This window comes from Callorhinchus milii, unplaced genomic scaffold (genome assembly GCF_018977255.1).
Source record: "Callorhinchus milii isolate IMCB2004 unplaced genomic scaffold, IMCB_Cmil_1.0 Scaffold8, whole genome shotgun sequence".
Lineage (NCBI taxonomy): Eukaryota > Metazoa > Chordata > Chondrichthyes > Chimaeriformes > Callorhinchidae > Callorhinchus > Callorhinchus milii.
Genome location: NW_024704749.1, coordinates 5,583,093 through 5,607,715, shown reverse-complemented (window position 1 = coordinate 5,607,715; position 24,623 = coordinate 5,583,093). Strand labels below are relative to the sequence as shown.

The window sequence follows — 24,623 nt, the reverse complement described above, 5'->3', positions numbered from 1 at the left end:
ACCTAGAAAAGAAACACCATTATATTTGCTAATCCATAAAGGGAGCCAACATGCATAATGAGTAATTTGCGACCTTGGATAAATATCAAATGCAACTCTCCTGCGCTGGATTCCAGAACTCAATTCCCTTCTTATTAAGAGACCACGTTTGCTTGAGAACTGCATCAATACATTAGTTTCGGTGGCTCTTCCCCTGCAGAATCCTAAAGAAAGGCAGCTATCGCCCGTCTGTATGATATTAGTAAAGACGTTGGTAGCAAGGAAGAAAAAGTACACAACTACTGACGGGCTCCAGAAGCAAAAAGTCTAAAGGCATGCCGAAACGCACTGTCATCCAACACATGTGAGGGGTTGACCTTTTGTGTATGTGAAGCCCAGTAAGCAGGATTCCAGCCTCCATAACAGATGCCAGATTTTTATAGTGTCAAATACCAAAAACAGAACACAAAAACATGTTCAAATGATTTACATTCTCAATCTCGCACCACAGTAGACTGTGAGTGCCACTGAAACCATCACACCACACATTACAAAGATGTGTATCCCATTGTGACAGCTGTTATAAGCTACTTTAAGTGATCAGATCAAGCCATGGGTGGATTTTGCATCTTAACGGTGTGCTTTATAAAAAGCATCCTTATTTCTATACTCTAATTCAAACAAGATCTGAAGGCCTACATACATTATAATTCAGTATAATCATACAACTGTTACACAAAATAAAATGAAAAGCTGAACGCTTTGCAAGAAGTTTTGGATTTCAGAATGATTATTAATAAGAAGAATCCTTGCATTTGATATAGCACCTCATCACATCGTTCAGACATCTCGAAAAATTGTTGTCAACAGTTCAACAAAATGATAGTCAATTTCACAACTATGTGAAAGCTCAGCTCAGTTAAAATGACATAAATCTTTTCGCAAGAATATTTTTGAATGTGCTCATACCACTGAAGCTAGAATGGAGATGATGGATATTCTAAGATAAAAAGGACATGCCAGTTTAAATAATAGTTCCTGCAATCTTTCTTCATCATAAATTCACGTGGGACGTCCTCCAGATGTGAAAGGCTTTATACAAATGTAATTTTGTTGCTGTTGGTTAGCCAGATTTAAACCATTATGTGTAACAATAACTTGCACTTATTTCGTACCTTTCATGCAAAATGATGTCTAGAAACTTTTCAATGAAAGGAAGGAGATAGTGACCAGTGAGCACAGAAAGGAGAAGTTAAGCTTGTTGATGAAAAAACATGGTCGAAGAGCTGTGATTTAGACTGGATTTTGAAGGCAGGGAGAAAAAGGAACAAGACAAAGGGATTTGGGGAGAGTGTTCTAGGAAATGGGGGCATACTGGCAGAAGGCTCAGCCATCGATGGTGGGTCAAGCGAGTGAGAAACAAGCAGAGTTAATTTACCAGAGATTGCAGCTTGGGAAGCAGAGCTGGAGATGGAACAGTGAAGGATTTGAAAGTCAGGATAAGGATGGTAAAGTCGATTTGCTGTGGTAATAGGAGCCAGATTAGGTAATGGCTTTGTGCTGCCTAGTGTGAAGAAATTTGGATGAGTTGGAGCTTGTGGAGGGTGGAGCTACGGAGGTTGAAGAGTTTAGTATTGTAGGAGTCTAAACTCAAGGTACCAAAGGCATGGATAACTATTTTGGCTGCAGCAGGGCTGAAATAGGTATAGAAAAGAGCAATGTTCCAGAGAAAGTCCAATAACTATGAAGATTCCAGCAATCAAAATATGCACATAAACAAAAAAGCTAATTTTTTGCAAGCTTGAAAGTTTATTTAGCATTACTTTGTAATGTGAAAAAAAAGTTAACATTCAACATCTTATAATTCATCTTCTTTTGTCCTCCAGAAACACCACCAGAACAGTTTCTAGAAACTACATTTATGGAACGCCACTCTTATGCAAAATATTTGAACTCCTTCAGTCAAACCAAACGTACATTCAAATTTGATCAAATACATATATAGCATTAGGATTCTGAAGACTAATAGAAATTTTGTATAATAATGGTCAATACACATTCAGAATGTCATTAAAGACTTATTTAAGTGGATTTATGTGCTAATCACCACCAGTATTGATATAAAGTATTCCAAGGTCAGATAAAATATCTGCCAGGGACAGAAAGCTATCTCGAGTTGTTGCAAGCTAACCTGTTATCGGAGACACACAAACAAATACTGCAGTGTGAACCTTCTTCCAAATCAGACACGTGTTTAAATTGCAGAACTATTTGAAGTTACAGTAATGAAAGCTGCCTCAGGATACTGAGGAATTCATCAGGTTAATGTTTTGACAGGTTCCACCACAATTTGAATAGCAAAGTTTTACAGTTGCGATTTACAGCTTTGTTTTGATTGTTTTGCTTTCTCCAAATGCCTGGACAAGGTCCATATAGGCCAGTATAAAAAAAACTAATCACAGCAATGCTTGGATCCAAAAAAGAGAAAGCTGGCAATTCCTGGGAACCCTGCTGGAACGTGCACGTGTGTGGACAGGATTGGCATTAACTAGGATCCACTTTCTCTCTTGAATCAAATAGGCTGCCAACACTGTATAAAGAACGGACAATTGGGGGAAAATACTAGAGGTGGCTGGTGCCTGTGAAGTGGTGGTCAAGGTGGAGGGGAAGAGAGTTAAAAAAGCAAAACAGCAAATTATAATGTTCCAAAATAAATATTGAAAGTAGTCTGCTATCTTTATTTTCCATCATGTGAGAAAGCATTCACACCAATGAATGGAATTTGAGGAAAGCAAAAGACATACTGCCCTATTTTTAAATGGCTTCTAAGCTTCAGATACAATTTAAATAGGCAAAAAGGAAAGTCACAATCAGGCTGATTATAATCAGCATCATTTCTGTTAAATAAATTAATACCACTTAGGCAAGAAAGTTACACAGAGCAGAAATTTGACTTACACTCAATCTTGCCCTGAAAAATTGCCAAGAGTGCCTGAATAGTACATTGTGAAAACACTGTGGCATGTTATTATAGTATCAAGATCTTCACATTGAAGCCTCGGGGAATGAAACATGAGTCTTGCAGCATAATTGAACAGAATGTACAAGTGAATAAACTTAGCAGAAAGAGGTACAGCTGTAAGCATAAGTAAACTCGGTATTGTGTCACGATAACCGAAATTTCTTGCAAAAGGTCATTCTTCTTTATAATTCGGGTGTTACATTGACACTAAGTGATGGAGAAAGCTTGTTAAATGGTGTTAAAATATTTTTCAAGCCACCCTATCTCAATGATTAAAATGCTATAAAACAAGATAAGAAGCAAAATATATTGTATGTCAAGTTCAAAGCTGTTCATACTAAATTCAGCAGACGTCAAATATTTCAAGCATGCATCTCACTGGACTTATTGTAAAAATTATAGCCAATAGCAATAGGACATTTTGAAGTACCAGCACTTTCAGTACGAAGATATCTTTCTATCCCCACCCTTTGGAACTACATCCCACAGTCCCTTCCCCATGCCCCTCCCTTGCCTCCTTCAAGGTCCATCTCAAGACCCTCCTTTTCAATCGTGTTTTCAGTCATCCTCCTACCCCTACCCTCCTTGCCTTGCACCCTTCTGATCCCAATCCCAGGCTCGGGTCCAAATGCCTGACTGTCCAGCGCCTTGGGACATCCCACCGACGTGAAAGGCACTACATTAATGTAATTTGTTGTTGTTGTCTTTGATGGAAGTTACAAAAAGATCTTTAGTCTTCTTCTACTACTTCCAAACAGATTGTGGTATTCTTCTATAACGTATCAAAATATATGGGGGCAGGGGGAAGAAGATAGGAGAGAGAGAAGAAACAAGGTATACAGAAAACAAATCTTTGAAAACAATTATTTGCTCAATTTGAAGGCACAAAATGCAATGGTATAATCAAAGGAGTTAAACAAAACTTCATTGTGGTTTAGAGTCTCCAACAGAAGACTCTTTGATGTACTCCTATACAGTACTTCGATTATTTTGTTGAAAAAGATCACTTTGCTACAAGTGTTAAATCTAACTACTTCAGTATGTGCCAAATTCAAATATTAATGCTATTGAGAAACTGGGAGGGAAATGCACTTAGCAACTATGTGGCCCTTAGGCACAATTAAGACTTAAATAAAGAATAATAGTACTGTAAATGAAAACATTTCATCTCGCTTATAAGTTACTGAAGAAACAAAGACCCTATAAAACACAACTTGAAAGCAAAAACTGGTCGACGTTTGAAAATGCCTTGCTTTCATGGAAACATTTCAATTTACAATTTTAAGGCTACATCCATCAATGGGCATGTGTGCTCTGTACATGTCACTGGACTTCAGTGAATGAGTATCAACATGCTGTTGAGAGAAAAACACAGAACTTAAAAGCACTGCACTTTAATGTTGGGCCAATAAAGGAGTTCTCAGGTCCTGTCCATCTAACATCAATGGAGCTACTGTAGATGTTGCATCAAATGTGGTGGGCACCAATCACCGAGAGAGATAGAGAGAGAGAGAGAGAGAGAGAGAGAGACACACACACACACACCTTAAGAGGATAACAAACTGATCATCTCCTATCCCTTTTGATACCAAAGTATGAACAGATCAGAGAAGTGAACTTTTTTTTTATTTCTGCCAGATATAACCGAATCAGTCGCGGAATGCTGCGTCAGAAGCTCTGATTCCAGCAAACACAAAAGCTAGGCTTACTGCTGAGATGCAATATTTACACATGACACTCACATGCACTTTAAAAAAAAATGATCAGGATGTGAAATTTAGAATTACTGCAATATTTGAGGCACTGTTCTCCGCTTCTTGATCATTTTTAAGTGTACCACCACTTTTAGCATTAGCTGCTCCACACACTCCTTGAGAGCACTGAGTGCGTGGGTGAGCTCAGGTTAAACACAAAAATGGCTGCATAGAAAGTTACACAAAAACAATCCACTGCTCAAGGGAGTGCTTGATTAATCCTCGCAAGTGTCTCAACTTATACCCGATTGTCCTGCATCTCTATTGTCTATAGTTGCTCCATAACTTCATTAGAGCAGGAAAAATAGCGGAAATGTGCCCGCTCAACCACGTGGCCTGGATTACCAGCCAAACTTTAAGGCCAACATAGTATCAATCATTGGAGTTTTATAAAAATTAAGCATCCTAGAATCCATAGTCAACAAGGTAGTTATGATCTACCACTAACAAGCCTTTGATTGAAATTAACTAGCACTTGCAGTTTGAAGCCGTGAAGTTGATGAGTTGAGTACTGTACTAACACTCTGCTACGTAAACAGGATTGGTACAAATTAGGGTGCAATGTTGTGATAAGTAATCCAAGGGTTAGTTAACAAACCATCCAATTATATGAAATAATATGAAATATTTCACATACAATACGGATATCAAGTGAAGACATTGCACAGTGAATGTAAATGGGAGGGGCACATTAGATTTTCATGGGTAATTACTTTTTTGGAAAGCACTAATTGAATGCTGTAATGTACCAGTGAAGCCAAACAGTAACTTTATGCAGGAATAGTGACCTTGCTCTTTCATACATAATTTGAGATTTCTCTACGCACACAATGCAGAGCAATGCTGCGCTTCACAGGTCTAGTTTTAACTGACTATCGCATATTGTAATTCAGTTATATTGGACAGTACTTCCATGCCACAGCACCTTCTAGCACAAGCTTTCCATCATGCATCTGTCGAGTTTCTTGCTGACAACTAAACAGCTTCACACCAGCTATGTTCAGAGATTGCAACATGCTCCTTTGATCAGTCTATTCAATGTAGACTGTTGCACATGCAAGAAAACACACTCACCATGATTTATATGAAAACGTGATGGGATGCATTAATGCATTCTGGCAATATTATCCAGTAATCCGTTCAATCTGTTATTTTCTACATAAATGGGCTGTCAGCTTCATAACTTGCTCTCAACTCAAGTAGGAAGTAGTAGGGAACGTGGTCTAAATATTCATCACGCCGAAGTAAAACCTAAAATTCATTCACGGCCTGTTCGAAATTAGTACTACTGATGTTTCACAGATTAGTTTTTAAAGCAGGTGGAAAATAATCAACCATTGCAATGTGCATCAGTCCAGACAAAGCAGTCTGAGGCACACCTCACTACATGAGCTAATTGTCTTGCTAAAAACACACATAGCAGCCAGAGAGCATCTTGCATGACATAATTGAGGGGTCAAAACTGCGTCACAAACAGATTCGAGGTCAAGTAGCTTAAGTTAAACAGCGCATTACAGCGTACAACAACGACAGCTAACTGTTGTTGTTTTTTTTTAAAAAGTGCCACCGATTTTCTTTCCTGTAAAACAGATTCATCAATTTTTGCAGCACCACAAATCACTGGGAATTATTGCGAGGCAAAGGAATGTGACAAAAATAGGCAAGAGAAAAACATCATTATGCAGAGCCTGGACTTATTGCAGGATACTGTGCTGTGACAAGTTCATTTCTTCCCAAACAACACTGTTCTCCCATACTTCATATGCACATTTATTGTCTGCTGAGGAACAGCAGCTTACTAGTGATGACATGCTGTAACTAACGAGGGTACACCATTGATTTTTTTAGAATAAGCAAGCGAGCGTGTCCATTTTCATGCCTTGCACTGGAGAAATTGGGAAATGTCTCTAAGGCAAAACTCAAATCAAAATTTGCTGGTAGTACTGCACGCTGTTAGCACCATTTTTCTTTAAATCAAGCGGGAATTCATTCTAAGAACACTTCCAGCCAGCATTATGAATTGAAAGAATTGTTAAGTTTATTGTGCTTAGTTTACAGAGGGTTTCACCGCTTACTCCCCATATTGTTGAGAAGTGCAAAGGAAGCTAGCGAAGCACATTCTAATACCAGGAATGACCCATGGAAAGAAAAGAAACGGAGATACTGCATAAATCATTTTTAATCGTGAAATGGTAAATTTAAGAAAGCAACTCAACACACCCAAACACACACAATTTTGTTGTATAGTTTTGCAAGATAGCTCAGTGAGACCGAATCAGGAGTATCCAAAATAACAGTTTCTATCAACATAAAAATCATTACATTCACTAACTTCTGTGATTTCAGCACACTCTGATATTTTGAATATTCCTTCAGCTGTCTTCATTGACATTTAGGTGTTGGAAGCTGGTACTACAGGTAATAAAGACGCCAAAAGTCTACTAGTGAAATAGGATTTTGATTTGTTAGCAGTTTGACTCATTCAGAAACTATATTTGGCGCAGATGAAATAAAATACAATCTTTTTAAGGGAACCATAATTAAAACGTCAGCACTTAAATTTAACAAATGGTACAAGTTAATAATCACTTATCTGGTTAAATATTAGTCCATTTGGGTTTCCCTGCATTCAGGCTTTTTAAAACTAATACTCGGCCAGATGGAGACTCCCGATTCAAGAAATCAAACGAAAATAGGTTAGATTAAATCTTTTTTTCTCTGGTCACAATGGAAGCAAGTAGAAGATCAATTTTACCAAGGATCAAAATATGTACCAAAATCAAAGGAAGACCTTAAAGTCTGGATGATCCACTTACTCATCAATAACATGTGAAACAAGTATTAATGTAGTGAGTGACGAAAATGGGTTGCCTGCTAGCTGTATGAAAGTCAGAGTGATTCCTGCTATTCTTTCATTGTGAAATAACTTCCTTTCATGGATTCAAGCATAAGGCTCCTCTTTCAATTTTGCTGCAGTGCCAAGAAAAATAGCCGAATGAGATCACAACTGCATTTTAGAGTACTCAAAAGCTTGTTGTCACAGCAACAGCTAACGTCCTCATGTTATTCACTGCACCACTAGTCATTAAACATGAAATGCATTGCAACAATAAGGACAAAGGAGATCTATGAGTCTAGACAAAAGATATAAGCAATCCTCATTTGGTTGTTTCTTAGTTAATTGAATGAAAACGTACAATGATTGCACTTCTCAAATTTGATTCAATTATTTTCTAAATGCACCGACTCCAATCATTTGTTTTATTTATGTTCTTACAGTAACATTTTACAAATCAATTATTAACACAAGAAAAGCTCAAATTTAAAGGAGCTTTGATTGTGGGATTTTACACTAAACCAACATTGCTATTAAAATGTAATGCTTACATATTTTAATGTCTTTGCATATCCATTCTATCATTTTCTTAGTTTTCCTGTATTGCTCTATAACATTCCAATGAACGTCAGAGCTAAAATCCAGCATCAAGTAGAGATAACCTGGCTACCTGAACACTTCTACGTCTATCAACTTCAGCATAGAAATAGCACGCTGCTGAGGCCCTTGTACATCCCTATCAAAGAACAATTTAAAGATTAAACCTAGTCAGGTCAAACAAACCACAAAAACAAAGAAATTGATGATAAACATAGACAGGAAATGTAAACAGTAGCATTAGCTTATTATCTGCACTTCACTTTGCTGCCCTTTTACAAAGAAGTAGATATTTTGGCTTGCCAAGCAGCAGTCCAATTATTCACAAAACATTAAATTACAGGATATTTAGAAACTTGTGTTGAGTTTTTTTTAATCATCCTGCACAAGTTTCACTGGTGCTAAGATAGCATACACAGTATCTTTAAAATGATGAATTCACACCTCATGAGAGCAGTTAAAGGTTATATATTTAAAGCTTTCTTTAATATTCCTTGAATATGATATAGCGCTTATCACATTGTCGAGACGTCTAAAAGAGCTTCACGGGATATTCGGAGAAGTGGTTAGACTGCTTTGGTGGACTGCACCCAGCAATCTCCCACAAACAGCCAAGGAATGAGTGACCAATTTTATTTGAGGGATTGTTGGCCACAGCATTGGGAGAAAGTCGAGGGGAAAAATAATTGATTCAAAAAGCTTGTGTAAAATTTGGTGAAAAACAATAATAATCTAGCACTGATGTGTGTTTCTGCCCGTGTTAAACAGTCTGAGAACACCACAGTTTTTCCACAGTACGACTCCAAACAGCTCCTGTACTCTGACCGGAAGCAACAAGTAAGTAATTCTGGCTCTGAGCAATATAATTAAAACCCCGAGCACCATTGAAGCACGTTATTTGTATACAGGGTTCAGAGATCATCTTGCAAGCACTGTCCATGCCAATCGGTAAGCAAATCCCGAAAGCTGAAGAATTCAAAGGAAATCTATCAATCCAACTTCCATCCATCAAAAAAAAGTATGTTTAAAAAAAGAACTTAAAAATGCCTATGCATTTTTATACAGCAGCTGGATACCCAAACAGTAATAGCCAGAGAGTACGCTGGAATACTTGCTACATACAGTACAGACTTACAACTTCACACCGTTTCATGTTGGCAGACTGTTGTGTTTTGACTTTTGTTGCAGGTTTAAATTCCTTCCAACTTTATTGCTTTATTTTTCACGTCAGAACCAAAGTTTCTTTTTAAAATAAATTGATATTTTATATTGGCATTCATAAAAACGTGAAAATAAAACCTCAACTCTGTAAAAACTAAGCAGCAAAAGGTTCAAAATTAAGCAGCAACATTTTTCTTTTTTCCTGATGCTTTCCTATTTATTTTGGAGCATGATTTCACCTTCTAATCTTTTGTACTTGAAGCTACTCATTTCCATTCTTCTACCTCTCTGACTGCACACTTTTAATTAGTGACATTTAATTATTAATGCTTCAACTACTACCATCATAATACCACAAAACCAAATATTGATTAAAATCCACCCTTATTGTAAACTCAATGATGGTAATCAGTTCTCATCAGGCTTATTTTATCAAGTTTGAACTCCTTCAGTGATTTAAAGCTGCCATCTGGACATTGTAAACCATTTGTAACAGCAAAGTTTTATTGCAGTTCAATTAGCCAATGATGAACCAGAAGCTGTGGTTTTGGGCAATCAGACATGCTAAGATTAATATGGACACACACAAACACAGTACAAATTTACATTGATACAGCACCTTTCATGTTGAGGAGGACATCACATTTGGGGCAATGCTACAAAATCATGGTTTTACACATTTTATTTAAAAACTTTTCATTCTTATATTTGCTGTAGGAAACAATGAAAGTCCTAGAGAAAATGAAATAAATTATTCGATAGAGGAGGAAGAGATAGTTTCCAGGAGTTTTTCCCCAATCTGAATCATTTTCACTTAATTAGGACACGTAAAGGAAAATCTGGGAAGCATAGATGCAGAGTTTTCAACTTTTTTAAAAAAAAACAGCAATCATTACATCGTCAATCACAGAAAACGATTAAGTTGTGGCAGTTTATCAGATATTATAAATGCCTCTTGATAAACATGTGGGGAGGGGAGGAAAGGAAAGTTTTAATTTATGGTACTTGAAGCATTTTCCCTGAAAATTTCATTGCTCAATTATTACAATTAGTAACAGTAAGGAATATCAAGGCAAGAGGTTTGAATAAAAATCTGACCTAATTTTCCAAGGCACGTATACTATGTGATATGCAACTTAATTGGAATTTGTGAAAATGATCACCAAAACTGTGATAAATGTCTTTAAGTGCTCGTTTAAACGGTTGTAATTCTGACAGTGACATCAGACTATAGTATTCACGTTTTGCACCTAATATAACCTAATGTGGGCTTTTTAGATTAACCGAGCAAACAGCTGCCAGAAACAAACAGTTTGAATTACACACATGCATCAGTACATCAAGGGTGACATTAGCGCTCAAGCATGTAAAGCTTCGAAAGGTTCATCTCTGATTGCTATTGAGGTCCTAATATCAATGTCAACTCCTCACTATGTGAAACCACAATTGTATAATCAACAAATGACTAAGAAAACTGAATGAAGGTCAATACGAAGGCCGCATCACATACTGTAACAGCACTTACATCAAACCACCTTCTGATGTGAAACATTCTATCAGCTAACTCATTATAACTGAAGCTATAAGGTTGTAAAATCAGCAATTACCATGTACAAATCCACTCAAAAGGTAGCAATGTCACTTCTCTAAATAAAGCCAGCATTTTAGTCATGAAACTCATTAGAGCTTCAAAATAAAAAAGGACATCTGTTTGACATGATTTCAAACTGGGTGGTGAGTTCTGCAGACAACAGCAAGTTAATTATCCAGATGAAGGAACGCATTTACCCCAAATCTATCACTAAGCAGCATGCATAATCCAGCTAGCCCATCATACCACAAGGCCCAGAAATCTATGAATTCACCTGACATTTAGTCAGTGTCAGCAAATGCATGAGTGGAACAAAAACTACTCAAAGCTGTCAACTTTAGTGTCATTCACTCACTGTCAGGTCAGCCAAAAGCTATTGTTGCTCACGCCATGTCATCCTCCATCAGATTCGCAGTCAGTACAAGACAACAGGACTCACATTAGTAAATCAACTAAACAAATGGAAGTTGCAGAATACAGCATAAGTAGTGCAAGTTTGGATAGAAAATCCAACTTGATTCAGCCCTTATTGCAATCTATTTCACCAAATGGTTTCATGGGTTCAAAACATTCCAAATATTAACTTAGGGGAAGTGCTGCATTGTCCCAAGCGCCATCCTTCAGATGAGGCTTTCAACTGAAGCATTGTTTGCTTGTTCAGGTAGACGTTAAAGATTCTACGGCACTATTGGGATGCATGGAATTCTTAGTATGGTTTGGATATTCGTTAACATGGTGATGGCTTCCCGCATGTGTCAGACACCTGGCTGACCAAAAAAGTGTTATGGAAAACATAAGTATTATTATAACAGCCCCATGACTCATTGTAAACCAATCTGTTGATACGGAGAAGACATTTGTACAGTTCTTGAGAGTTCTGATGATTTCTGACCACTAAACACAGTGAAGAGGAGAGAATGGGATGAACAAAATGTTTTCAATCATACACAAGGTTAGTTTTTTTCGTTCTCTCTGTTAATATATAACCTTGTACCAGACCCATCAATTCTGATTTTGAACTGCATACTAAGGAGGTGTGCGAGAACAGCCTGTGGTGAGTCAACTCTGAATGATCCCTCCATCGGGGCACGGGGTTGGGGGTGGGTGGGATGGAGGGTGGAGACACCTGACCTCTACTTTACACCTCCGCTTGGTAGTTAGTACAGCTGTTTATTTAAGCGAATCACAAGCACAAAACCCACATTAACATATTGGGAGCACCAAATCAACAGCATGATGATGCACTTGAAAATGATAATCCTTGATTTGAAACAGTGCCTTACTACAACTCAAAGCGCTTCACAGAATATAATGTAAAGTGAATTGACTGTATATTTTGAGGGTAGAACATGGCAGTCAATTGTGCAGCGTCATGTCCCACAATTGAGTGACCAAATCATTATTTTTTTAATTACTTTTTTTCTTGAAGGGATTATTACCCCTGGAAAAGCGATCCGCCAATCGACTAACAACTGGGTTCCTACTTACTTGCTAGGTAAACAGAGGGGTGTGGAGTAAGGAAACATTGCCAACGTTTCGCTCTGCCTGGGAATCAAACCCAGGTCCTCTCGCTTGCTAGGTGAGTGCTTTAATCATTAAGCTACAGGACTCCAAATGGCCCTACATAGAAAAGCATGTACTTAGTTTTTTTGAAGGCAAGTTAGAAGCATAAAATAACAGAAAATTGTATTTACTGGATAAGCTATCCCAATTATTGAATCCATCTGCTTGGGCAACAGATCCCAGGCTAGTGGTTGCATAAGCCAGTGACTTGTAAATATGAGTTGCCGACTGGACTTAACCACCCAGCTCCAATTATCTCTATGAGATCCCACATAGCCACGGTTTAGCAACAATACCCGGAACTGTGCAGGGAAGAAAATGAAATGTCTTCTCTCAGCATTTTAATCTATTTTAGATAAACCAAGAATGAGACCATATTCAGCAAACTGAAGCTCTTTCTAGGAATATATACCATGTAGAAGTTATGAGATTTTGTCTTGTCCAGAATAACTATCTGCTTTCTCACCTCAAATTAAAAGATAGTAATTTGGAACAAAGCAAGCACTTCAAAGTACTTGGGCTTCATCATTTGATGAGGACAAGAACCACAGACAAACTTTGAACACGATTGATAAACTGAACAAGATATGGGAGGAAAGAAACCACAGCTTACAAACTAAAATCACATAAGTGAAAGCTCTTATGTTTCCCTACTGGCATGTTCGCAAGCAACAGCGTGGTATTTTTAATCAGGCATTTCCTGCTATACTAAGCAACTGTACATTTTTGGCATGGCTCAGATTTCTCTGCTCATTTTTCAATTTTGTAGGAATTTAAGCTTTCTTTCGGCAGTACAACAGAGCATGCAAGCATAGAAACAGGAGGAGGCCATTCAGCCCCTCGAGCCTGTTCCGCCATTCTATAAGATCATGGCTGATCTGTACCTCAAGTCCAATTACCCACCCTTGCCCCATATCCCTTAATACCCTGATTTATAACAAATATCTATCCACCTCAGTCTTAAGCAGATATCATGAGTTAAATCAATGCCACTTGATTTAGTCATTAGGTGAGATGCAGGATGTGCACTGATTTTTTCCCCTCTTTGCGCCAGAATAGATCCAGTCTCAACCTCTGCCCTACCATAACAGCACGTTTCTCATGACGAAGAATTGTATTGCACTGCAACTGCTCAAATAACTTCAAACCAATTTTCAGATTTTGTTTTAAAAAAACAAATATGGTGTTTAAGTGTAACCACAAATGTTTGATTCTAGAATAATTATTGATTGACCTGAAGCATTCACAGAAACTTACAGCTCGCTTATCAAAAGAAAATACCTCAAGATTGCTAGTTTGAAATCAATAAAATGGCAAAGGGAAATGAACAAAACAGAAAACAAGTGCTGCAACAAGTTCATGGTATGAGCATGACTAATACAACAACTTGCATTTTATAGCCCCCTTCACGTGCAGTCGTGTACCAGAGTGCATGACAGTGGCAGAGTCTGATACAGTAACATACACATCCTTAACAAATATGCTTTAAAATCGCCCCCCCCACCACAAGTAAAATTGGATTTAAACCTTGAAACCTACACAGTACATTGAAACTTTTGACAGTTTCATTCTCAAACTTAGACAAATAATATCATAAATAATGAAGATATTCATAATCTGTCCGTAACAAATTGCAAACGAATGTTTTCAGAAATCACATTGAGAATGTGAATGCTTGAATGCTTTTAGAGTTCATGCATAAATTAATCTGAAGCTTCACTTCGAACAAACTTGTTTTGTACATCCCTGTCCTCTAATTACTGGGGTGTCATGCAAGACCAATGAATTACTTGGGCATTTCAGTTCATGCAAAATTACAGGTGCCTCTGCTAAACTAATAAAATTCTGCCCCTGCAATTCAACATTTACACATGTCAAGCCATTTTCTGACGATAAAAATAAAATGTAATAAGACGGCTGTGGTTTTATTTTGGATCCAATAGCCTACACTCAACTGTAGTAAAACAATATTGTACAGAAATATCTTAGGATATTCTGTAATTTACACTTACAAAGCTGATGAATGTCTTGAGCGCTCTGAGACGCTACCCTGCATGGAGGACGCTATATAAATGTAAATTGGTGTCTTGGTAACATGCAGTATAGTGCTGTAGCACTGGGAAGCAGAATACAGTAAGGGAATTAGGAAAATGTGGTTTTAGAAACGACAGTACAAATTGAACCAAGAAATCATTTTGGACCAATGTCTTCAAGTTATCCATTTGATAACATTCACAAAGGGGTGGTAGAGGAGAGTTCAACATAGAGCAAATACACAGCCTCCTCACTCCAGTTCATTTGTACCAAGGCCCACCATTGCCTTGCTACGTGGAAGAGCATTTTGATTCACTTTCATTGAATATGAGGGCATTATGCACAACAACACAGAACTCAACAGTCAAAAAAGAATAAATAAATTTTGCAAAGAAATAAATCAATGTGCACTGACACAAATTAGTTTCTTTTCCATACTTAAATCTCACACTCAGCTTTCTGATCCCAGTAGCTCTGTTTAAAAAAAAACAGAAACTGCCGATTATTAGACAAATTGATTCCCCATCTGTTCTCGGGAAAGAGCAGGGCTTCCTTCTTTTATCCAAACTAAGCAGCAAATTACGGCTTTGCATATTCAACGCTCTCACTCAATTCATTACCACTACAAAAACTGACAACACTGTCTGGCAGACTGCACAACGGAGTCTTGACAAATCTAATTATCAGCATGACAGGTGCCGTTAGTTTATCCTCTGCACTTTGTGCTAATGAATGTGAAATTAAAAAAGTGACTGAAACAGTACCTTTCTAAAAGCAATAATTCCAAGACCTTGTTGCACTCCGTTGCATAGAATTTATTCTTAATAATTTATTAGATCCTCTGCTTTTAGCACCGGGGTGCTCAAGACGATAAGCACTCAGATGAATTCAGATGCCAGTGATAAAATGGTCATTTATTCATTGCCGCTATAATGATTCATAAATAATTCTGCAATTTTGAAGCTCACAGTACATTTAAAGCTGCCAAACTCAAGTAGTGGTCATGGTTTCGAATCTTATTTAATTTGGGGGAGCAAATGGTTTGAAAGTTGTACAGTGGAGTCCTGTAGCTCAATGGTTAGAGCACTCGCGTCACAGGCGAGAGACCTGGGTTCGATTCCCAGCAGGGCAAAACCTTGGGCAAGCTTCCTTACTCCACAACCCTGACAATAATCCCTCAAAAAAAAGTTGATAAATTGGTCATTTCAATCCATGATTGTTTGTGGGAGACTGCTGCGCAATTGGCCGCTGCGTTTTGCCCACAAATATGTAGTCAATTCACTTTACAGTATATTCTGTGAAGCGCTTTGAGATGTCTAGAAGACGTGAAAAGCGATATATCAAATACAAGGATTATTGTATTATTATGAAAGTACCTGGATTACAATTTTTTTGACGCGTGCGCTTACTACACACAAATAAAGGAAATCCAATGAGAGTTACCTCAGACTTGCAATTTATGTCCATTAGAATGTGATAGCCAGTTGGAAATTGTGTTGATATTGGTGTACATCATACTGGTCTGGTATCTGGTAACCATTTAATGTTTTTTTACATGAATCAACTTTTTTTAAAAACAAACTAAATTGACGAGTTTACAATGTTTTATTCAAATTAGTAATACTGGAGAAAATCATAAAAAGTTAAAATATTTAAATGCTGAACAATATCCAAATAGTGCCAAAGTCAGAGTACAAATTTTCTCCAAACCAAATATGTGTTTGCCACATCCAGAATGTGTGGCTTAGTTTTTTTTAAAAAAAGAGAAAAATGGTTTGTTGGGTTCAACTGCATTATGCAACCAGAGAGTTAGCATTGAAATAAAAATGGTTGCTTACAAAACTTAATGTTTCAAACAAATGGGAGAGCAGCTGGACTAGGTGTGGTATCCACAGATTTTAAAACCAACTATGCAAAGGACCACTTGAAAAATAGCAGGCCAACAACTTCTCATTAGCTCCAAAAGTTTCCATCTCAAGATATCCATGCAACACTCACTCACTCTTATTGAGAAGTAATGGTCATGTTAAAAATTGTGTACGGTAACTTGAGATTTTCTTTGGACAGATTTATATTCTGTGTATTTCACTAGACAAGTTTTAACATTCCCAAAGATCAAGAACTTCGGTTCCCTCTAGATCCATCATGGCTCACTGTCTGCAAATCATTATGAAAGGTGGCTACATCAAACCAAGCACTCTGCAGCAAGAAAATCTGGAGCCCAAATTGACAAGCAGTTGTACTGCAACTGGACGGTGGCCAAACAAGAGTGAAAGCAACATCCGGAGTCTGTCTTCTGTTGTTCTCACCCACAAAAAACACTCCACTTTACAGTATACCCATTGAGATGTCCTCCTAACACGAAAGCCGTTACACCAAATGTAAGGATTATCATTATTATTTTTCCTCGGTTCAGAATAAAATTTAAGTCATTTTTAGAATTGGAATTTAAAATAGCTCTGATGCCAAAAGAAGTAGAAATCAAAGTATGAATTCCATTGCATTTACAAAACTTGAGTCAATGTACAAATATAAAATTCCACATCATTCTATCTACCAACCAGGAAATAGGTGGCTGCATCACAAACCGACAGAGCTGCAATGGTGTTCTGAACTTCTATCTCGCCACAATCCAAATTTGTAATGAGCGAGCTTCCAGGCGATGCGCCACTGCCCTGACTGAATCACTTCAGAACCAACATATGGAAGCACTTACCATAGTACTGATGTTGTTTCATTGTGAATTGGTATGTTCCCTCTGGTACACATCAATTGCCATCTGTGATGCTCAATAATAGACTTCACAGTTCAGTGACCAATACCCCCCCCCCCCCCCCCACCGCTCCCAGTTATTCTGGAAAACACATTTTGGCTGAGCCATTGCAAGATTTATCCCTTTCCGGATCAATGTTAAATGTTGTGGTATTCGACATGGAACAATTGTTGGGAGTATAAAAAAAAACAATAGCATAAGGAGAATCACAGTTTCTTTACATCAAAAACATCCTTCACGAAAAAGCTGTAAATTCAGAAAAAACGCCCAGACAACTCCATTGTCCATGAACACTGACCCATTGTGAACAGCAACCAACTAAAAAGGCAATCAATGACTTAAAAGCTTCCATCAAGAATCCTTCAGAAACGTGTCTAAGGACAATTTCTAGAATTGGTACTGATACAAAAAGTTTACAAAAAGGATAATGACAAAACACAAATGGTTTCTGGAGTATGGGCACATGCACGTACACACACCACAGTTAAGCTCTGAACAAGGTGTTACATAAAATCAAAGGGGGAAAAAAAGGCACCGCAACAACCTAGAGAATTAAATTTTAAAGAGAAGCAACAAACGAGAAATACGAATTCAATAAATAGGTTAAGATGGAGTACAATAACAGAATCTTAAGTTGCACTGTGTGTTTTGATATTTCCTGTACCTGAACAATACCTTCCTGTCAAAAAAATGTTTTATGAGCATCCTGATACCATTGGAAGCACTTCACTAAACAGGTGGTTTACAGATCATACATCAGAGTCCGTCTCTGTAGTCACATACCTTTTGTTTACAGGCTTCTCATTTTTCTCGTAGGGCTTGACAAACCATTTTCCAATCCTCACAAAGTTCTTATCCATCAGGCACCTTAAAAACAATGTTACAAAAGGAGAATTTAATCCTTAGTATTTCATCCTTAGATACTGATGCATCCACCAACCCTTACAGCTTCCCAAAGAGGAATGATTAACCATCAAATCATTGGCTCGCTATGCACAATTATCTGATCTATGCTCACTCAATGCCTATCGCAAGGTTCAATTCCTAATAGGAATTCCCTATGTGCAGGAATTGGACTGTTTCAAATAGCGTCTTATCAGTCAAAACATCTCAAAGCACTTTACAAGTGTAGCGATCAATTTTCCAGGCAAACGCGAAAGCCATTTTGCACACAAGGCTCCCTGAACCACGAGACAAGTGACCAATTTATCTGAAGGATTACTAGCCAAGACAAGTTAGTTGGTAAAGCACAAGTACTTTTCAATTCAATCCTACTGCTCCCCCCCACCCCCCACTCCACAATTAAATAGGTGAATGGGAAGCCACCGTAAACTTGATGCACTTTGCTTTTGATTAGCGCGGGTCGCCCTGTATTTCGCAGTAGGGTCACAAACACAGCAGAATGTCAAACTGGATGTCCAATCCATACATTCTTTCCTACCACATTAGATACGAATAATGCATTTTCATTTTCTCCACATTGAAGACTTGGCCTACTTTACTGCTATTCTACTCATGTCAATTCACAGGCTCCTTCGAGTATTTAGGTCAATACACAACTGTTCTACATATTGGGAGTGTTAATAAGATGATTACAACATTGGTGTGGAGAACCCACCAGCAGAAATAATTCTTTATTTTAAGAAATAGTTCTTATTTATGCATTGACAAAGCAATACGACAACAGTGTTCTGAATAAACGTCAGCTGCAACAGTTATGAACAGATTATCAACAAGTATGAGGCATGATAAAAATCTACACTTGAGATCATAATTCATTTGGAAACAGTATCTAGTGAGCCTTACTTAGAGATTTATCATGTGGCTGCAGCAAACGCCATCTTGATTTCATGTGATTCTCCATGTATATTTAAAAACATTGGCATGATATTGGTCTTAATCTTATCCAATGCTATTTCAGCAAAACTCACCCAAGTTATATCAGTAGAGACCATGACATTTGATATGACTTACGTGAAGTCCGAGTTGCAGGCAAATGGGAGAAGTCGGATAAAATCTGATTTAATCAAATAACCTACACTGGCGTGCGTAATTCAATGCAGCCGGTAAATGTGCACGCGGTGATGAGACAAGACTACATTTCCTGAGATTCAATGTGTCTTCATCCATCACATGTGCACTTACCAGCAAGGCATGGAATCGCATTGAATCGCGGGTAATGAAGTTCCGCGTATACGTCGATAGATCAAGACTACAAGTCGATGCAGCCGGCTGGTAAGTGTGCATGTGTCAACGGGTCAGGACATCATTTCCGGTAAGTGTGGGAATAATAGAGGGTAGGGGAGCGGCGTTACAAGTTAGGGGGTGATTAATACGAGCAGTGCAAAGAAATCTTAAATGGTTTTAATAGGAAATGCATGGGACTTGGCTGAATGTATGAGTATACGATTCATAAAGGTAAGACTTATGGGAGTTTTACTGTACTGCAAAAGTGGCAGACAAAGTAAAATTGGCATCTGCTGAACAATAATAAAAACAGTGGGAAATAAATACAAAGCTAGTTGTAGAATGGGCTGAAATACAAACGTTATAGTGCACTATATATCAGTGACCTAAAACAGTTACTCAGCCATTAAAAGTGGCAGTTTAACCTTGCACCTTCTGAAAAAAATCACTAAAGAAATTAATAAAGTGTAACCACTGTGTTCAGTTTCAAAAACAGACTTTGGTATTAATTCCATGGTTTATACTAAATGAATCACGATTGGCAGACGGGAGTGTGAACATAATAGTAATCCATTATTTTAAATTCAATTTAAATTTTAAAAGCAAAAGAGAAATCATAATTTTTGCTGACAGAATGAATTATATTACCAAGTTACCAATTTAGTAAATGTTGTTATTAACCTAAAATTAGTTATAAAATAATTAGCTATAGACTTCTGGTAGATTTTTAAGCCTGCTGGGATAAGATCTAATCGTGGTAGTTTTATTCAATAGACCGATTTGAGCCATTTGTCAGTTGATAAAGCAGACACAGTCCCTGTAATTGCACAAATGATATAACCTTTTGGTATCACACTCGTACTTCTGCAATTAGGTCAGACCATAGGGGATCAATGCCCTCACAGATCAGAATAGGCTATAGGACTTGATGTCCCCTTTTATCAAGGTGCACCACCCGTTCCGTCAAAGCGGCATTGCTTTGTGGCTATATTAGTTTCGCCCACAAAATACAGTCAATTTAACAACAAGCACTTATGTAGGACCCCTCACACAGAGTAGCATTCCAGAGCGCTTAAATTCACTTTACAGTATATTTTGTGAAGCACTTTGAGACTTCTAAAAGATGTGATAAGATGCTATATCAAATGCAAGGATTATTATTACAATTATTGTTATTGCTGATCTCAGCACTATGCTGGGTTCAAGACAAAGTTTCACTTCTGTCAAATTAGACTGATGTACGTATTCCACAGGGGCACAGGATGTAAGTGTATCACTTATATTTGCAGCTTGGGAGTGGAGAGAAGGAATATCTCCATGGCTGTTTGTGGCTCTCTGCTTTGCACAAATTGGCTGCTATATTCACCTACCATTACACAGCAACTTCACAGTAAAAATCCTGTTGGGTGTTTTGCAATGTCTCGACAGTGTGAAAAGGCACTATACCAAATGCAAGCATTATGTATAACACCACTGTCACACATCCCATGGCGTTGTAGACATGGAATGAAATTTAGCCCTGTCATCTTGAAAGCTAAAATTTGCTCAGGGTTTATAGAAGCTATTACACTATCAATACTTAACAAAAGTAATTTTATATAAATTACAATTAATACAGTACTAAATGAAGCTGACGTCAATTTGATTAAGTTAGCACTGGTTTTATGTTCGAATAACTTGTGCCAACAAGCAGTTAATCATTAAAAATAGTGAAATGAAAGCAAGAAAATTTGGCCAAAACTAAAATTGACAAGACTAAGGAATCTAGCTGGCACATGAACGCTCATTTCCTGCCCTTGTCAAAATTCATAGCAAAACCAGAAATAACTGCAGAAAAGCTACTCGTGAATTATTTGAGACACCACAATACTGTACATATAATTAGTAAAATATGCATCAGCTTCATAGTTTTTTTTTAAAAAATCCTGACCATCAATAGATGTGTATGCAAAATGTCACTTGCAGAAAAAGTAAGCCCTTAAGCCTTTTTTTCATATCCCAATCAAATGAGAAAACCTCATTTTCCAAACCAAGGGAAAATATACACATATGTTTCTTCATCCCAAGCATGAGAAGTCATGTGTCTTTCCATACACACACACACACACATAAAAGCACTTTGCATGTTCTATGTCAGGAGGCCACCAAAAAACACTCTTATCTTTCCCTGTTATCCCAAGATCTTGAAACATAGTAGTTGTAGAAATAGCACAATGCTATTTTAGGCCAATCACCAATGAAAGTTGGCTCAGATCCTAACTTCCATAGGTTTTAACCAGAATCTTATTAGATAAGGGAATAATATTTGGTTAAGCAATCAATCATGCCAGAAATTATGCCGTGATGCTACCCTGTGTGAAGGGTGCTATATCACGCAAGTTGTTATTGTTACCAGAAATGAGGGAGGCTTATAAAGATTGGCTCCGGCGATCGTGTGGTGATTTGGGTCCACAATCACAGATCCCGGGTTATAATGGTGCATTGTCAGCACATCTGGGGTGTCAGGTTCATGGTGTGACTACACTATAAACAGACCCACATTGTACTGAAACGAAGTTGAATCATTGAAACAAGGTCAACCTGTATTTACCAAGCTTGAAGATCTCTACTGTAGGATTATTTATTTCTAAGATCCAAATCTTTTGTCTTAATACTGCGCTGCATATTGAAATGCACGTCACAGCGCACACAATCCACAATCCAGGACTACTGCTCCAAACTCAGTGGAGTATTCATCACCAATTCTTAAGAATACACAATTCACTTCTTGGAGATTGTCAATGATATCTATACAAATGCACTCCATGTGATACAAGGGTGCAAAAAATCTGGAAAGCTGACACAATCTTGCACATTTCCTGTGGTGCAGTCATTTGTTTTCTAATGTTATACTTTTCACTCCTCACCCTGACCAAAAGAAACTTTGATTTTGTCAACAGTTGCTTCCAAATGCTTTCCAAAGAAATGTTACTGGCAAAAAAATCTACGTGTGGTGTACCTGCTTTCTAACTGCATTCCAGTTAGTGTAAGTCTGCCAGAACAGCTATCAAGTGTTTTATGTCAAATAACTTCTCTGCTGCTGCCATATCTAATCTGAACTAACCTTTCAAACCAGTTTCCATGATGTCTCTTACAGCTCAATTGTCACTATGCAAATAAAGCTGTGGTGCAGTTAGAATTTTGATTGTAATAGGTAAATATTGTGGTATAAACCACTTCATTCTTTCAACTGCCACATATGCGAGGAAGCTACTTGTTGAGAAACTGTTCTTTTAAAAAGCCTAGTTTATTCATCACAGTAACACTTCTCCACCCCAACACAAACACCTTCACATTTCCCAGGATATGAAAATTATATCTCACATCAGAAAATCTGAGCATGACTCCTGCTACTATCCAACATATCCCGAGCTCCTCAATGCGTAATTATTAAGTTTTTTTAAATCTTATATCTGCAAAATAATCACACTGGCTTCCCAAATTTTATACATGGAAAGACCATTTTGTAATATGTTCAGGTGTAGTATTTCTGGCCGCTCCAGTCAAAACATTGCTGTACAATTGCAATGCAAAACTAAATTTTCCAGCTCATTTGAATTAGCTATAATTGAAGTTTTCACTAAATTCACAATTATGCCCCTCAAGATGAGCAGACGTTTCAAAACCCAAGTTTGTTGTTGCTCAACTATATCTCCTAACTTATTACACAGCTTTTCAATTTTGTGGCTCAACTATATTATGAACCTTCACTCACCGACAAAAAAAAATCCAAAATATGATGACTGATTTGCCTCCTTACCTTTCTAGCAAATTGTGAATGGCTTTGAAGAGCAACGTTCGGCATTCGTACGTGAGTCCATTTTCCCAGAGACCGTCTTCCACCACTGAAAAACAACCAAAAGAATCCCCAAATTATTTCATGAGGAATGAAATCCAACTTCAATGTTCAGCAGCAGGAAAAGTCCTGCACAAACCAACTGTGAAAAGATTATGTATTTAAAAACATTCTAACCATCGACACTCTTAAAGTGGATGGGCTGGTTGAGATGAATAAAATGAAAATCTTCACGATGGCATCAACATTTCACTATCAAAATCAAGAAATGGAGATCATGGGAAATGTTTAATATTTTCAAGTAACTTTACAGTCAACGATTTTAAATCTTCCTCATTACTTACTGCCATGTCATATCATTTCCATCTTAAACAAATATAATTCGCCATTTATATGCAATAGCCAGCAGGGGAAATTCAGCTGAAAGATGGGAGACTTCAAGAGCAAAGAAGGTGACAGACTAACATAAAGCACAATTGTGCTTTTTTTTTTATTTTAAAAAAACCTTCAAAGGTGAATATTAGTACAGCAAATGCCACTAAACTGAGCATCTAATGCACATATAAACTGCTTCTACAAATAATGTATTCTAACCTATTATTTACTTAACAGATTTTCCTGGAGATGCAGTGAGCTTGAAGCATAGAAATCTATATACAAGTACCAGAAATTGCGATGCAGAAAGATAAGCAACACTAATAACAAAGTGCTTCAACAGATTTAACTGAGCCTCTTAAATGGTCCTACACATTAAAGCATTGCCATTCAACCATTTGCAATGCACGCAATGACTGGCTATATACACAAGGATGAATTGTTCAACATACAGCACAGTCAGTATGCAACAATATTTTTGTGCCATCAGGTGGAAGGGACATCTTCTGCTCCAGTTATACTGCACTAAACAGTGAAGCATCAGGAGCAGTGCAAACAAGCAGCCGTATTGCCCACTCGTGTCAGGGAACAAATGAACATTCCCATTCATATTTAAACACCGACTGCTCACTGGTCTCCAACTGATGCTGAAATTACCCACCTAGAAAAATACTGGTATTGAAACAGGCTGCCCTGACCATCTTCTAAACTTTGTGCTGGCTCCATACATTGTGCAGTTGCACAGCACAAATTATGAGGTGGTCCTGCAAACACTAACTTTTTAGAGAAACCAGGAAGGTTTTTATTATGCTTGGTATCAGAATGCCAACAAAGTATCACTCCATACCAACACCAACCAAAGTGTGTGAGATGCTCAGTTGATATTTGTGTAACAACTTGGAGGAGAAAGGAAATC

The 24,623-nt window shown here is 37.6% G+C and overlaps 1 protein-coding gene across 1 annotated transcript in view; it reads right to left on the bottom strand.

The window, feature by feature from the left end:
• The window catches only part of LOC103184376 (mediator complex subunit 13L), a 121,037-nt gene that overhangs the window by 39,486 nt on the left and 56,928 nt on the right, over positions 1-24,623 (bottom strand). Inside the window, exons 3-4 of the mRNA XM_007902331.2 lie at positions 23,297-23,381; positions 18,094-18,177 (exon numbers count right to left, since the gene is read on the bottom strand). Coding sequence (XP_007900522.2) covers positions 18,094-18,177; positions 23,297-23,381 — 169 coding nt within the window. The remainder of the gene's footprint in view (positions 1-18,093; positions 18,178-23,296; positions 23,382-24,623) is intronic.